The 16235-nt window shown below is 35.7% G+C and overlaps 1 protein-coding gene across 2 annotated transcripts in view; it reads right to left on the reverse strand.

Annotated features, from left to right (window-relative positions):
- Nucleotides 1–16235, reverse strand: part of CD2AP (CD2 associated protein) — a 133449-nt gene that overhangs the window by 27124 nt on the left and 90090 nt on the right. For both annotated transcript variants that reach the window (XM_028097779.2, XM_028097778.2), the window contains exons 10-11: nucleotides 15159–15195; nucleotides 13968–14030 (exon numbers count right to left, since the gene is read on the reverse strand). In XM_028097779.2, the coding sequence (XP_027953580.1) occupies nucleotides 13968–14030; nucleotides 15159–15195 (100 nt within the window). The remainder of the gene's footprint in view (nucleotides 1–13967; nucleotides 14031–15158; nucleotides 15196–16235) is intronic.

Raw genomic sequence — 16235 nt, forward strand, 5'->3', positions numbered from 1 at the left:
CAACAACCTAAGTGTCCATCAATAGACAAATGAATATGGAAGATGGGGGGGAGGTGTACATATGTATATACACACACACACACACACACACACAGAGGAATATCACACTTATAAAAAAGGATAAGATGATGCCATTTGAGATAACATGCATGAACCTAGAGAGTATTATGCTAAGTGAAATAAGTCAGACTGAGGAAGACAAATACTTTATGATTTTACTCATAAGTGGAATTTAAAACAATAACAAATGAATAAATAAAAAGCAGAATCAAACCTATAAATACAGAGAACAAACTGATGGTTGCAAAGAGGGGAGGGGTGTGGGGGGTTGGGCAAAATGGAAGATGACTGGGAAATACAGCCTTCCGTTATAGAGCGGGTAAGTTACAAAAACGAGAAACACTATAGTAAAGTATGGAAACAGACGGTAGCCACATATGTGGTGATTATAGCATAATGTATAAATGTGTTGAGTCACTATGTTGCACACCTGAAATTAATGTAACATTGTGTGTCAATGATACTCAAATTATTTAAAAAAATAGAAAAATAAAATAATTATACTGGCACCAAAGCATGAATGGATTACGAATGCATAAATTCAGACTGAAAAAATCAAATCCATTCTTTATCAATTGTTACTCAAAGATGTGTTAGAGCAAAACACAGTACTATCCAAAAAGTAGCAAATGAATTTATTTTTGAGAGAGAGAAAGCACACACTTGTGCACATGTGGTATAAGGAGAGGAGGAGAGAGAAAATCTCAAGCAGGCTCCACACCCAGCGTGGAACCCAACACAGGGCTCGACCTCATGACCCTGAGATCATGACCTGAGCAGAAACCAAGAGTCAGATGCTTAACCAACCCATCCACCCAGGTGCCCCGCAAATGTATTCTTAATTGAATCTATTTTCCTAACATTTCTAGAAAACTTAAGGACAAAAAAAATCTACCCATATTAATCTCACTGAAATAACCTAAACTGAAGCATAACATACTTTCAGAAGTGTAAGTACAAAGCTCAAGAAATTATCATCACATGAACACACATGAATAACCACCACTCAGGCCAAGAACTGAACATTAGCCACAATAAGTTCCCATCATGCCCCTTTCCAATTCCTACACAACTGCTCCCACCCAAAGGTGGCTTCTAACCCTATATAGATCACTTCTGCACATCAGTAAAATCCTAAGATTCAAGTTGTTGCACAGTATCTTGCTTGTCATGTGAATATACTTCAATCTATTTATCCATTCAACTGTGAATGAAGATTCGTGTTGTTCCCAAATAAGAGCCAATATAAATAATGCTATGATAAACTTTCTTATTTGAATCTTTGGTACATACACACAGCATATTTCTGCTGGATATATAACTAGGAGTGCCAGTGCTGGGTAAGAGGGTATGAATATATTCAACTTAAGTCCTCCAGATTAGATATAACAATTTGCATTCCCACCAACAGTGTATGGGAGTTCTGCTAATCTGAATCCTCACCAACATTTGGTATTGTTAGTCTCCTTTGCAAAACTTCACCCATTTTGGTGAGACTCTTACTTTGCTTTAAATTGTATTTCCTTGCTGAGTAATGAAATTGAGTAACTTCATACTTTGATGAAGTATCATATTCAATGCTCTTAGCTGCATTTTATCAAGCTTTTTCTTACTGATCTGTAGAAATTCTTTATATGTTCTGAATATATAAGTACTCTGTCATTTATCTGTGTTGTAAAAAATCATTTCCTTCTCTGTGACATAACTTTTTATCCCCCATGTGGTGTCTTTGTAAAAGACATTCCTAATTTTAATGTAGTCCAAAAAGTCAATCTTTTGTCTTACAGTAATATCTTATATATCCTGTTAAAGAAATAGTTCCCAACTCCAAGGACACAGAAATACTGGTTTATAGTATCTTGCAGAAAATTTGTGGAGCCATCATCCACTTGGAACTTTTGTGCCTACTGTAAGATAGCTAGGTAGGTATAAGGTATTATAAAGTAGGTGTAAGGTTTAAGTTTTATTTACTGAAGAATGCCCTTTATCACTTCTTTACAGTGCAACTTTGGTCATAAGGCAAATACCTATTTCTGGATTCAAATTTATGTACTATGTGAGATAGAGATTAAGACTTAGTTCTTATATGAATATCAGTATCATTTACTCCATCTTTACTGCAAAAACAACTTCTCTTTATAAATCACATGGCCTTAATTAAATGTCCCTCTTAATAAGCTTCTTGCTATCCTGTCTACTTTGTCAGCTATTAATATAGTTAGGCCAGCATTTTTTTTTTAGGCATTTGCCTAAAAAATTTGCCTTTTATCATTCCTGAATTCTTCTAAGATATGTCTCTTGTTAGCAGACGATGGTTGGATTTTTTTTTTTTTTTGAGTCTAATAATTTTTCTTTTAAATGGAATCTTTAGTCCATTTACATTTTCTGTGGATATATAACTAGGAGTGCCAGTGCTGGGTAAGAGGGTATTTTACTGAGTAAAATAATTACCGAGTATTATTTTTTTCTGGCTTGGTCCATTTTTTTCTCCTTTCTTGCCTTTTTGTATTTTTGTTATTCCACATTCTCCTATTATCTTATTTATACATTATTCTATTTTTTATAATTGCCTAGAGATTACAGGACAAATCCTTTCACGTATATATAAATTCTTCTACTGCCCTAACACTTTCACTCCATTTATACCCTACTGTCTTGTTGCACTTTTATATCTATAAAAGCCCAGAATATATTGTTTCTTACAGTCAATATTTAGATTTACCTATTTAAACTTTTCTGTTGCTCTTGCTGTTTCTCCAGGTTGACATTTGGAATCATTTCCATTCTGCCTATAGTACTAGCATGTCAGTGATAAATTCTCTAAGATTTGACTGGCCTAAAAATGTTTTTATTTCACCTTTTTTTCTGAAGATATCTTCACTGGCATTATACTTCTAGGTCAGCAGTTATTTCCTTCAACACTTTGGTGACATCATTCCATTGTCTTCTGGCTTCAATTTTTTTTTCCACTGAGAAGGAACTGTCAGCCTTATTTTTGTTCCTCTAAAGTTAATGTGTCTTGTTCTCTGGCTGCTTTCAGTATTATTTTATTTTTTGTTTATAGCAGCATGACTATAATGAGTGTATGGAGGTTTTGTTTTTTGTTTTTTGTTTTGTATATATCCAGGCTGGGCTCCGTATTATTTCTTGATTCTGTGGCTTTTTGCTTTTCATCATTTTTGGAAGTCTAGAAACCACTGTATCTTCAAATAAGGTTTCTAGTCCCTGTTCTCTCCTCCCCATCTGGATCTTCAACTGCATGTACATTGAAACTTTTCACTGTATTCAATAGCTCTTAAGATCTTTTTTTCCACTGTTAAGCTTTAATTCAGTAATTTCTTTTGAAAATACCACCACATATTTCCACACATATATATGAATATATGTATGTACAACATGTTTGAATTGTCCAGGCCTACCTACACACAGATTTTTTTAATACAGTGTTGTAAATGTATTTCTTCTTCCTTAACATTCTCATTTTCTTAATAACATTTTCTCTTTAGCTTACTTTACTATAAGAATACAATATATAATGCAAAATATGTGTTAGTTGACTGTTTATGTTATCAGTAAGACTTCTGGTGAACAGTAGGCTATTGGTTGTTTTTGGTGAGTCAAAAGTTATATGGGAGGGGCACCTGGATGGCTCAGTCGGTTAAGCATCAGACTCATGATTTCGGCCTCAGATCATGATCTCAGGGTTGTGGGATCAAGCCCTACCTCAGGCTCTGCATTCAGCATAGAGTTGGTGTCTGTCCCTCTCCCTCTGCTCTTCTTTCCACTTGCGCGCTCTGTCCAATAAATAAATAAAATCTTAAAGTCCAGGAGTTTATTAAGGTATCTCCTTTTATCTGGGCCCTGAACTCTAATTTTTGTCTCTCAAACCCTAAAATATATTGAAAGTTCTTTTCACAGGTTCAGCTACCACTTTCCGAATTGGCAAATGCCTCAAAAGGAAACACAGGCTCAAATGCTGGACTTACTCTAGTGGGCTCCCCTCCTCTCCTAGATCTTGACCCTATAATTTCCTGTACCCTTCACAGCTCTTCTACATCTAGTATATATGTATATATTTCATACAACCCTACTAGTTGTTCTCACTCAGATCATTCTCTGCCTGCCTGTATGGTCACTCATCAGTCTTCTTCAAGAGTTCCAGTTCATCTAACAACTTCTTAAATGTACACAGATTCTAAGACTCCATGCTGAACCCTCTTCCTATTCTCATTTTAAGCAACCTTCTTGAACACATTACCCGTATCCATACATTTAATAGCTAAGTTCCAAGACAGCACCTTATAAATAAATGCTTAATACAAACTCTCAGCCAAGATTCATCCCATATTTCCTATATTCATATCAAATTCCAAGTCAAAAGCTGAACTATATGTATTTTCCACCAGAAACTGTCTTTATTTTATAATTCATACCTCATTTCCCCATCCTCACAACCCTTGGGATTTAGTCAACCAAGATGTACTAATATAAAACCTAAGCCACCTTTCTTATGGTAGAGCCTAAGTATGTGTCAACATCTCTAGCAGATAATATAGTTGATTAACTCAAATCTATCATACCTTCATATGATTATACCAAGCTAGTAAGTGCACAACATTCATTTTATAAGACTTATTGGTCTGGAATTGAACATGTACCCAAAATTCGTCCAAGAAACTGAAAAAGACTTACATTCTATGGTTCTGGAGAGGTTTTCCTCTCTTTCCTATCAAATGGACAAGATAGCAAGTTGCCCTGATTGTCACAGTCAGCATTCTTGTGACCTCAAGGGAAACCAATCTGAAGACAAAGTAGACACTAAGGATGGCAAATGGAGAGAGATATAATCCAGGTCCAAAATGAAATTATTCGCTGGGGGGGTCATATGACTCCTCCCTCTAGACTTCCAATTACATCAGACTGTTTCCCTATTGTTTCAGTTTGAAACAGTCTTTGCTCTTAAAACATTCCAATTTCCTTTTTATCCACACCACCACCACATCTATTCAAATAATAGCAATAGAACAGTTTCAGAAAAACATATCTGAACATGTCACACCAGTTTTTAAAAATATTGTGTATTATTACACAATTATACTGAGTATTCCTTATGCATTATATACTTACTTTGCAAGAAACCATAGAACCAATGTCGAATAAAATTCACACACACACAGACACGGACCCTACACCTTGACCGCATGAGGTTTAGTCAAATGTAGGAAAAAAAAATATGCACAAAATATCTAAACTAATAGGTGACAATACTGAGAAATATCTACTTTTAGAGCAATTAAGAAAAGACTAATGTCTAGGAGGTGACATTAAATTGGACATTTTAAGCTAGAATCTGAAAAATGAGAAGGAACCACATATAAGAAGATTCTGAGGGGAGTGCAAGACAAAGATGGGATTCTAAGGAAAGGGTACTCATACCACGTAACTGGGAGGGGAAAAAAACTCATCCTATGAACATTACAGATGGGGGGACCCTACAACACACAGTCAACAAGTAAAGAGAAGTATGGAACATATTAGAACACCCGACAGGGGGCAAGATCCCTCAAAATCTGGTAGGCTAAACTAAGGCTAATGTGGTCAGGTCTTCTTTCGAGACTATACTATAAGCTAAAGTTTTTTTCCCAAATGCAACACGAAGTATTCAAACACAGTAATAAGTTCATGTCCCGTGAGTCATAACACGACTGACACATATTTGTATGAAACATGCACATACACACTTTATTTCCATAATATAAACTCTGAAACCCTTATTACTTTAAATCTTTTTTGGAGCAGGGCAAGATATAAATAGCTAAATACAACTCTTTGCCATAGCACTGAAACACCTTTTATGAATCACACAAGTGATTATTAATTTTGTCTTCAGATCAGAATCCCGTGGAGAGCTTTAAAAATACTACAATGAGTTCTACCCTATAAAAATTCTGGAAGAGGATCCTTGGCATCAGCGTATTTTTAAAAGACACCCATGTAAATCCTGATATACCACCAAGACAAAAAACAACTGTACCAAGCTACCTTTCTTGATTTCTAGCTTGATTTCTTACAATTCTTTTAGTTACCTATAGCCATTTCCTGAATATGTTATGCTTTCTCTCATTCTTTTCACATTCTCTTTCTGTGTCCTGGAATCACCTTCTCTTTTCTAATCAACACATTATGCTCATTTTCTAAGTCTCTGAATGGTTACAATCTCATTATCATGCATATTAACTAGTCAACTAGCAATTGTCAGAATATCATTTGAAACAGAAAAAAAAGTAAACAAAAAAAATTAATCTTCCTAGTGATCGGCAGAAGCCAGGTGCCTCACATATATATATACTGATTTTGCAAACTGTTAATGCGTGTTTAACATTTGATTAAAAATCTGTTTCATGTGTGGGTTAAGTATAATAACGAATATTTGCTACTTCTTTTTTTAAAATTTTATTTTATTATGTTAGTCACCATTCATTACATCATTAGTTTTTGATGTAGTGTACCATGATTCATTGTTTGTGTATATTTGCTACTTCTTAAGAGGTCAAGATTATTTTTAGGTTCAAACTGGAATGATTCTTTGTCGAACTCTAATAGAGACAAGTACTGTTTTCTTTCTGGTAAGCATACTAAATATATAATACAATAGAGTCCTGCCACAGCTTTCAACTCAAGAGTCTATGCGCTACAGATTGTATCACAGATGAAAAGGCATTTGAGTTCAGTACCTCCAATAATAACTGCCGTGAAATGAGTCTTAAACACACAGATCTTGATTTTAATTCCACACTCAACTGTACTATACCAAAATTCCAGAGCACATAATTTAAAAGCGTATTTTGAATACGGATTTCCAAATCTCTCTGTAATATGAACAATACTGACTATCCATAGCCAGCATATGAATTGGAAAACTACAACTTTTTATTACATTTCAATTTCATTAAATTTTTTACTCTGCGTTCCTTTTATTGGCTCAGAGGAAGAAGAGAACACTCCTGAGCAAAGATGTAAAGAAGACAACACCTCAAGACTTCCATTTCAGGCAATATGTTGAATTATGTACTAAAACCTATTTTGCCAGCTTAGAATTCAATGTAAGGTAAAATTATCTCTCAAAAACAGGAGAAAAAAATATATTTCAAATAAAACGTCATACCACTAGGTCCTCCGTTAAAGGATATTATTTTTAAAAATTATATATACCTTATATATATAATTTTATACTACATATATAGTTTATATAGTTATATATAGCTTATATAATTATATATATATGGCAGAAAGTATGAAATGCAAACAAACAAAAGTACAAAGAAAGCAGCAATGCATATGAACAAACCCAAACACTGAAAGGCAATCAGCAGCATGCAGATGGTGGTTAAGCCATTGAGCCTTTATATATATGACTGTCTAAGCAATCAAGAATAAGACAACAAAAGATCCAACTCTGATAGTCCTTATTAATTCTTAGTTCAGTAACTGAACAAATGAATTAATGATGCTATTGGACCCTTGTGTGGGAACCAGCAGCAGTCACACAACCTTTTGCAAGAGACAAAATCTTAGTCAATAAAGTATAACTTTTTCAAGGAGATAGGGTAAGATTCACAATTCAATTTACTGGGGTTGGAAGTCCCAGAAATCTGCCAACTAGACCCTCAAAATCTGTAGTCTCCTATATTAGTAGTGAATTCCTAGCATGTAAACATTTTCCTAGCAACAGTAACTTGTCCTCCTTTAATGCCAGATACATAGACAAGAAAACCTCAAGAGGAACATCCACCAGCACAACTCTCCCTTCCCATTCTGCTAATATGAAACACTATTGCCATTATTAACATATTGGTATTTAGTTCCTGCCTGGAGGTTTGTACCATCTGGTTATGTTCTGCTTATGAATCAACTGAAAAATAAGACAAATTCTGTCCTTTACACCTGCAGATATAGAAACTGGAAAAAAATGTTCCTCAAGCAAGTGAATACAGATTCACTGCCTCTACTAGTAAAAGTATTAAACCAGTCTGGGCTTTAGCAGCCCATTACACCCTTCCTATGGATATGACTGAGACCACGAGGGAGAACATGTACATAAAGGTAACCATTTAAATGATTTTATAAGCCTAAGAGCTTTGCTTACATTCTCTCCTACACATATACATGTCTCTCTCTCTGTCACTCCAAAGTAAATATCAGTTGCTCGCTTCCTTTCATATATATTTCATATCAAGAATACAAGTCACTGAGAATGAAGTGGGCTACTGAAAGGTATGTCCAAGAAACTTTTTCCAAAAAGCAGGAGAAAAACTTGTGCTCCAAAGTGTTGATGTTATTCTTCTAATGAAGCACACTATGGCCAGCATTCAGGTACCTCTGAGAAAATAGGGGGCAGGAAACTACTAAGCAGGTTTGAAAAAATAAAAACTACATGGTGGCCTGGGGCAGGGAGCAAACAATCAAGATTTATTCTTAAGATTTGAAAAGTATCCCATGAGACAATGGGGAGTCACTTAAGACTCAAAGGTAATAGGGTAATCAGGTTCACGTTTTCTTAAGATTTTTATTTTTATTTATTTGCCAGAGAGAGAGAGACAGCACAAGCAGAGGGAGCGGCAGACAGAAGGAGAAGCAGGCTCCCTGCTGAGGAAAGAGCCCAATGTGGGATCAGGACCTGAGCTGAAGGCAGACACTTAACCGACTGAGCCACCCAGGCGTCCCATGGTTCATGTTTTCTAGTAGCTCCTTTTTCCCCTCTGCTCAACACAGCAGAGCTTTTCAAAGTATATCCTCTGTAGAATTAAGATCATAACAGAAATAAAAGTCATGAACACACATGCCGGTGGGATATACTGTATTTCCTCTCTGAAGGTTTAAGGCTCCTCAAATTGGCCCTGGCCATGGTCTGAAGAAGCTCCCTCTGTTGAGGGTGGAAAAAGGGTAGAACTTTGTGTTTATTAAAAAAGAAAGCCTTTAATCTATACCAATATTTAACACTCAGACTGATACTAGTTCTCTCTCCCAATGCACATCTCCAAAGCTTACTAGGCAAAGCACTGACATTTTTTCTATTCCTTGAACCAGGTTTAGGCATGTCAGATTAATGAGAATATTTTGAAAATATTAAGAATTGTTTCCCTCATTTTACATTTGTCCTGTTTCATTAATTAAAAAAATCCTTACATTTGCACACAAATCTGAAACCAACACTTACTTAAAAAAAAAAAGTTTTGGGGGGCCTGGGTGGCTCAGTCGTTAAGCGTCTGCCTTCGGCTCAGGTCATGATCCCAGGGTCCTGGGATCGAGCCCCGCATCGGGCTCCCTGCTCCGCGGGGAGCCTGCTTCTCCCTCTCCCACTCCCCCTGCTTGTGTTCCTGCTTTCACTGTGTCTATCTCTGTCAAATAAATAAATAAGAATCTTTAAAAAAAATACAGTTCAAAATATTAAAAAAAAAAAGTTTTAAAATCTTTCCAATGAAGAATTTTGGTGTTATTGACAAGATTTAAAAACAAGAAAAAAGGGCGCCTGGGTGGCTCAGTCGGTTAAGCATCTGCCTTGAGCTCAGGTCATGATCTCAGGGTTCTGGGATCGAGCCCCACGTCGGGCTCCCTGCTCAGTGGGGAGTCTGCTTCTCCCTCTCCCTCTGCCTGCTGCTTCACCTGCTTGTGTTCTCTGGCAAATAAATAAGATCTTTAAAAAAAAAATAAGAAAAAAATGTCTTTTATATTTACTTAAATATTTACCATTTCTGGCATTATCAGTTTCTATTTATCCAAATACCCATGTAACATCATTTTCCTTCTGCCAAAAAGTACTTCCTTTAACATTTTCTGTGTAGTATATACAGGTCTGCTGGCAACAAGTTCTCTCAGATTTTGTCTGAAAGCTTTTATTTTGCCTGCACTTCCTGAAAGGTATTTTGCTAGGTAGAGAATTCAAGGTTGAGAATTATTTTCTTTCAGACTTTATGCTTTTCTTTTTATCACAGCTTTTCACTGAACTGATTATGTTCCTTTAGGTGGTTTCTTTCATGTTTCTTCTGCTTTGAGTTCACGGAGCTTCTTAGATCTATGGGCTTACAGTTTTCAATAAGTTTGGAAATTTTTCAACTATTATTTCTTCAAATATTTTTTCTGCCCCATTCTCTCTCCATTGATTCAGGGACTCCAATTAGACATACGTAAAACTACTTAACAGGGCCTGTGGGCGGCTCAGTTGATTAAGTGTCCAACTCTTGACCTCAGCTCAGGTCTTGATCTCAGGATCATGAGGTCAAGAAGCCCTGTGCTGGGCTCCATGCTGAGTGTGGAGCCTACTTAAAAAAACAAACGAACAAACAAAAAACACTATTTGATATTGCACTCAAGTTACTAATGCTCTATTCCTTTTTTTTCTAGTACATTTTTTTAAAAAGTAGGCTCCACACCCAACATGGGGTTTGAACTCACAATGCTGATATCAAGAGTTACGCTCTACTGACTGAACCAGCCAGGCACCCCTCTAGCACATTTTAGATAGTTTCTATTGCTGTGTCTTCCAGTTCACTAATATTTCATTCTATAGTGTCCAATAAGCTGAATTCCATGCAATGTTTTTCATTTCTGATACTGTATTAACTCATATGCATAAGTTCAATTTGGGTCTTTTTACATTTTCCATTTCTCTCACCATCATGCTTGTGTTTTCTTCTACTTTCTTGAACACATGCGATACAACTGTAATAGTTGTTTTAATGTCCTTACTGCTATTTCCATCATCTCTTGTCATTTCTGGGTCTGTTTATGTTGACTAATTCTTCTTCTAGTTACAGGTTGCTATTATCCTGGCTTCTCTACATGCCTGGTAATTTTTTTTTATCAGATAATGGGCACTGTGTATTTTACACACGTGGCTGCTAGATTTTGTTATACTCTTTCAAACTGTATTGAATTCTGTTCTGGAATTAGTTCAATCTGCTTCCAAGGTACATGCAAAGAAACCTTTAGTCTAAGGTGATACAATCTTTTATAGACTCTATCCTGTGCCTTATGAAGTCTTTCCACTGTGCCTTGTGGAAACATGAACTATTAGTGAGTTCCAGAAACTGCTTCACCAAATGCTTTCCAGCAGTTATTTCTCCAGCTATGGAAGTTTCCTTTCTTATGTGTGTAATTCACAGTACTCAGCCAAAGCTTCATGGTAAGCCCTACAAAGATCTCAGAGTGCTGTCTGTGCAGTTTCCTCCATTCTGGAACTCTGCCTCACACACTGTAGCTGCCTTGGCCTCCCTATACTCCTATCTCCTATTTCTGCAATTCTGCAGGAAAACTGGGCTCTGTTGGGACTTCCTCCTTTCTGCTGCCTGTAAATTGCTTCTAGACAATGAGGTAGGGTAATTTTAGGGCTTGCCTTACTTTTAGTGATAACTTCCTTCAGTGATAACAATCCTATGCTGTTGTCCAATAACTGAAACCACTATTTCATGTACTTTGTCCAGTTTTCTAGTTGTTTAACTCAGGAGGGCAAATTCAGTCCTTGTTACTTCATCATGGCCAGGATTTTGACCACATAAATGATACAAAAATGCATCACCTTCTACTTTGTTTATAACATCACCTGACTGATTTCAGGGAATATGGGAAGTCACTACTAAATTTTAACAAACTCCCAATCTACTTGGTGGAGGAGACTATAAAAGGAATATCATAATGTCGGTAATGAAGCCAACAACATAGTTCTTACATGTGGTTCTACATATCTTTACAGAATGAATCTTTCATGTAGGACAGGTATTATAACCAGGTACCAAAATAAACTGATCCAAGACTCAGACCTAACAATAGCCATATTACAGCTGAGATTAAGAAATAGTTCAAAGTATAAATTGTTTTTGCATAACAAATAAAAAATTCTCAAATGTAAAGAAAAAAAAGAATATAAAAAACTTCCATGCTGAGCACAGATAATGAGAAAGAAAGCAAGCTATGAAAGTACATCACATGTTCAGGGACAAGAGTGTGATTACTGTATTTAGTGAATGAAAAAGAAGATGATACAAAATTGTAATTTGGAGGTCAGTTCCCAACAACACCAAAAGCTGGCCAGGATAAGAAGCAACAGGAGTTCTCATTCATTGTTGATGGGAAAATGGTAGAATTTGGAAGATAATCTGACAGTTTCTTACACAACATACTCTTAACACATGACCCAGCAATCACACTCCTTGGTTATTTACCTAGGTAAACTAAACTCTTATGTCCCCAGAAAACCCAGACAAGGATGTTATTTATAGTAGCTTTATTCATACCTGACAAAGTTTGAAAACAACCAAGATGTCTTCAATAGGTGAATCTGGATAAACTGTGCTATAGATAGTTAACAGACTATTAATCAGCACTAAAAAGTAATCAGCTATTAAGTCATGAAGACACGGAGAAAATTTAAATACATATTACAAAGTGAAAAAGCTATATACTGTATGATTCCAACCACACAACATTCTGAAAAAGGCAAAACTATGGAGACAATAAAAAGATCAATGGTTGCCAGGAGCTGAGGGAAGGGAAAGATGAGAGAGCAAAAGATTCTTAGGGTAGCAAGATATATTCTGTAAGATATTACATTACACATTTGTCAAATTAAACATTTGTCCAAACTCATAAAATGTACAATACCAGGAGAGAACTCTAAGATAAACTATGGACTTTGGGTGATAATGTCAATGGAGATCCATTCTGGTTCAGGATGCTGATAGTGGGGGAGGCTATCACGGGGGGGCAAGGAGTATATGGGAACTATCTATACTTTCTGCTCAATTTTGTTGTCAATCTAAACTATTCTAAAAAAAGTCTGTTAAAAATAAATGAATCTGGCAACAATATGAAATATAAGCAGACAAGGGACTAAAGTTGAGAGAAATCAGTTAAGAGAATAAAGGAACACTGTAGGCAACACACAAGGATAGGCAAACAATACTGGCAGTAGAAACAGAAGCACTCTAAAACAGTGTTCAAGTTGTTGCTTGTACAGTTGACCGCTGAACAACACAGGGAGTTAGGGGCACCAACCTCCCACACAGCTGAAAATCTGAGTATAACTTTTGACTCCCCCAAAACTTAACTGAAAGCCTACTGTTGGCCAGAAGGCCTTACCAATAACATAAACATTGAATTAACACATTTCTTGTATGTTATGTGTATTATATACTCTATTCTTATAATACAGTAAGCTAAAGAAAAGGTTAATAAAATCCTAAGAAAAAATACATTTACAGTGTTGTATCATATTTATTGGGAAAAAAATTCATGTGCAAGTGGACTTCTGTGGTTCAAACTGGGTCATGCTGCTCAAGGGTCAACTATATATATAACCTAGTATACTAGATAGAATTACTGCAGATCTTTCTGCACAAAGAGAAGTAATTATTTTCTCCAAATTAATAGTAGCAAAATATTTTTTGTTTTTATTTTTAACAAAATACATGTGTACCTTGGAACAACTTTCCAAGTTTATATGACAAATATAGGCAGTGAAAATTAGATAATACATAACAAATCACGTCCGTGTTTTAAAAGTTAGAACTCACCTAAGAAATTTTTTTTTAACTTAATTGGGACTCTAAAAAAATAATTAAAATATAACTAATGCTTAGTTTTCTTATATAACGAACTATAATGAAACACCACATTCTTACTGAAGTAATGGTTTAACTTTTTAATGAATGTAAATTGGTATCAGTTTGAGTGAAATCTTAACTTCCTATCAATCTTGACAAACTACTTCCTCCCAGAAAACTCCAAATATTGCTAAAGACTGAACAGCTGTTAAAAATCAATCTAAATCACTCTGTGTGGAGAGAGATTATTATTTACAATGACAACAAAAGGAAGAATTACTTTTCTGAAAGTGGAAGAATTAGTCTCACCTTTTTCTTCTGGCCTTATAGGAAAATACTTCTTCTCTATAGCTATTAGCTCAGGCTTTGGAGCTAAGGAAAAAAAACAAAGTTAATACTTAAAAAAAATAGTTTCAAAGCACAAAGACGATTATACCACTAAACAGTACAGGTTAGTTTTAAAATAACATTAGAGGAAACATGGCTTAACAGAGGAACAGTGTACCAGAATCACTAGGCTAAATATCTAATCCTGCACCTACCTACCACTGACCATGACTAAGTAGTTACTTTGTGGTCTCAGTTCTTTCTTTGTCAAATGAAGGCGTTCATATCATCTACAACACTCTCCAGTAGAACTTTCTATGATGATGGAAATATTCTATTTTTGTGCTATCCAATACTGAGTATGGAGACTTGAAATGTTACTACTGTGACTGTGAATTCAATTTTTTATTTTATTTAACTAGTTAAATTTTAAAAGCCCAAATATGACTAGTGACTAAAAAGCCTCCAACACCAACTTCTATAAAAATTATTTTTAATTTATGCTTTACTTGTTATGGGATTAGGTCAGCAAATACAAAGCTGAAAACTTGGGAGTAGGGAAGAAGGACTTGTATTATTTTAAGATAAAGCAAATCTTCCAAGAAAAATAATTGTACTTCATTTGTAAAAATCAGAAATTAGGGGCTAAAATTTACAGAAACAGAGTAAGAGCCAGATTATAAAACTGTAACTCCGGAAAAGTCTTCTAAGAACACCGTAATATATTCAACTGCTTAAAAAAAAATAAAAATAAACTGATCTAGTTTGCTTAACCCTTAGAGCACATAGTCTGAAGAAATACAAATTAGTATTTAAATGAGACATTAACAAATGTATTTAATGTGAAAAGGTTAAATTACTAATTGGCCAGATCAATATATTAAGTATTCTACCTAAATACATTAAACTTTGTCAATTTTCTTAATTAGAAATGGCAAATTATAACTAAAGTATCCAAATTACTTTTAAGATCCTATTTTAAGTTTATACTTAAAAAAATACTGATATTAATATATGTAAACACTTAATTTTTATATATTTCTAAAGTCTGTATATATCACAGCATATATGGTTTTTGCTAATATAAGTGGTTTATACTTAAAACCCAATTTCACCACTTTATAACTTGAAAATATGAAAAACAGCAAACTGAATAATGTGTTTCTTACCTACCTGGACCTTTAGCAGGTGGTGGTGGTTTCTTTGGTTTCTATTAAAATAACAATGGTGAAGATACATGAACACTTACATGTTACATACTTATACTTAAATTCTGATCATTAATAATCTAAATTGAAGGAATATCTGTCCTCATCGCATCCCTGCCAAAAATTATAAAATAAAAAGATCTTAACAACCAAAAGGTCACTAACAAAAAATTTAATCTATCAGAACAAATGCTGGGGCGCCTGGGTGGCTCAGTCGTTGGGCGTCCGCCTTCCGCTCAGGTCATAAACCCAGTGTAATGGGATCGAGCCCCGCGTCTGGCTCCCTGCTCTGCGGGAGGCCTGCTTCTCCCTCGCCCACTCCCCCTGCTTGTGTTCCCTCTCTCACTGTGTCTCTGTCAAATATGTAAATAAAACCTTTAAAATAAAAAAAAAAGAACAAATGCCTTCTTGATCAAAATTCAAATATGTCAAAACTCACCAGTGAGTTTGGTAAACTCCAAAATATCTTAATGATAATCAAAACTATTCGTGACCGCTTCCCCTACTTTAAGATTCCTAGACACAATTTTACCTCCCTTTAACGACTGAGTAGTACGGGGAAGGAGAGGTGGCAGGGAAAGGAAGAGAGAGACAGGTTTAAAAAAAGAGTGGCTAATAGATGGATCTAGCTTATACTCCTAACTCTTCAGAACTCTCAGAAGATTTAAAGCAAAGGCCCGTGGGGCACGTGGGTGGCTCAGCCAGTCAAGTGCCCAACTCCTGATTTCGGCTCAGGTCACAACCTCAGGGTCGTGAGGCTGAGCCCCACACTGGGCTCCATGCTCAGTGCGGATTCTGCTTATCCCTCTCCCTCCCCTGCTTGCACATGTACACACTCTTTCTCTCTAAAACAAATGAATAAAACCTTAAAAAAAAAAAAGGTTTATTTTTCCTCAATTTATTCAAATTCTCTTGGGTTTATAAGCATTTTTTTTTTTTTAAGAGAGAGAGCGGGGGGGGGAAGCAGGGGAGAGGGAGAGAGAGAACGTTAAGCAGACTCCACACCCAACGTGGAGCCCCACACGGGGCTGGATCCTACAAC

Source organism: Eumetopias jubatus, unplaced genomic scaffold (genome assembly GCF_037043125.1).
Source record: "Eumetopias jubatus isolate StellerSeaLion01/CBP00866 unplaced genomic scaffold, mEumJub1_p1.0 scaffold_6, whole genome shotgun sequence".
Taxonomy (NCBI): Eukaryota; Metazoa; Chordata; class Mammalia; order Carnivora; family Otariidae; genus Eumetopias; species Eumetopias jubatus.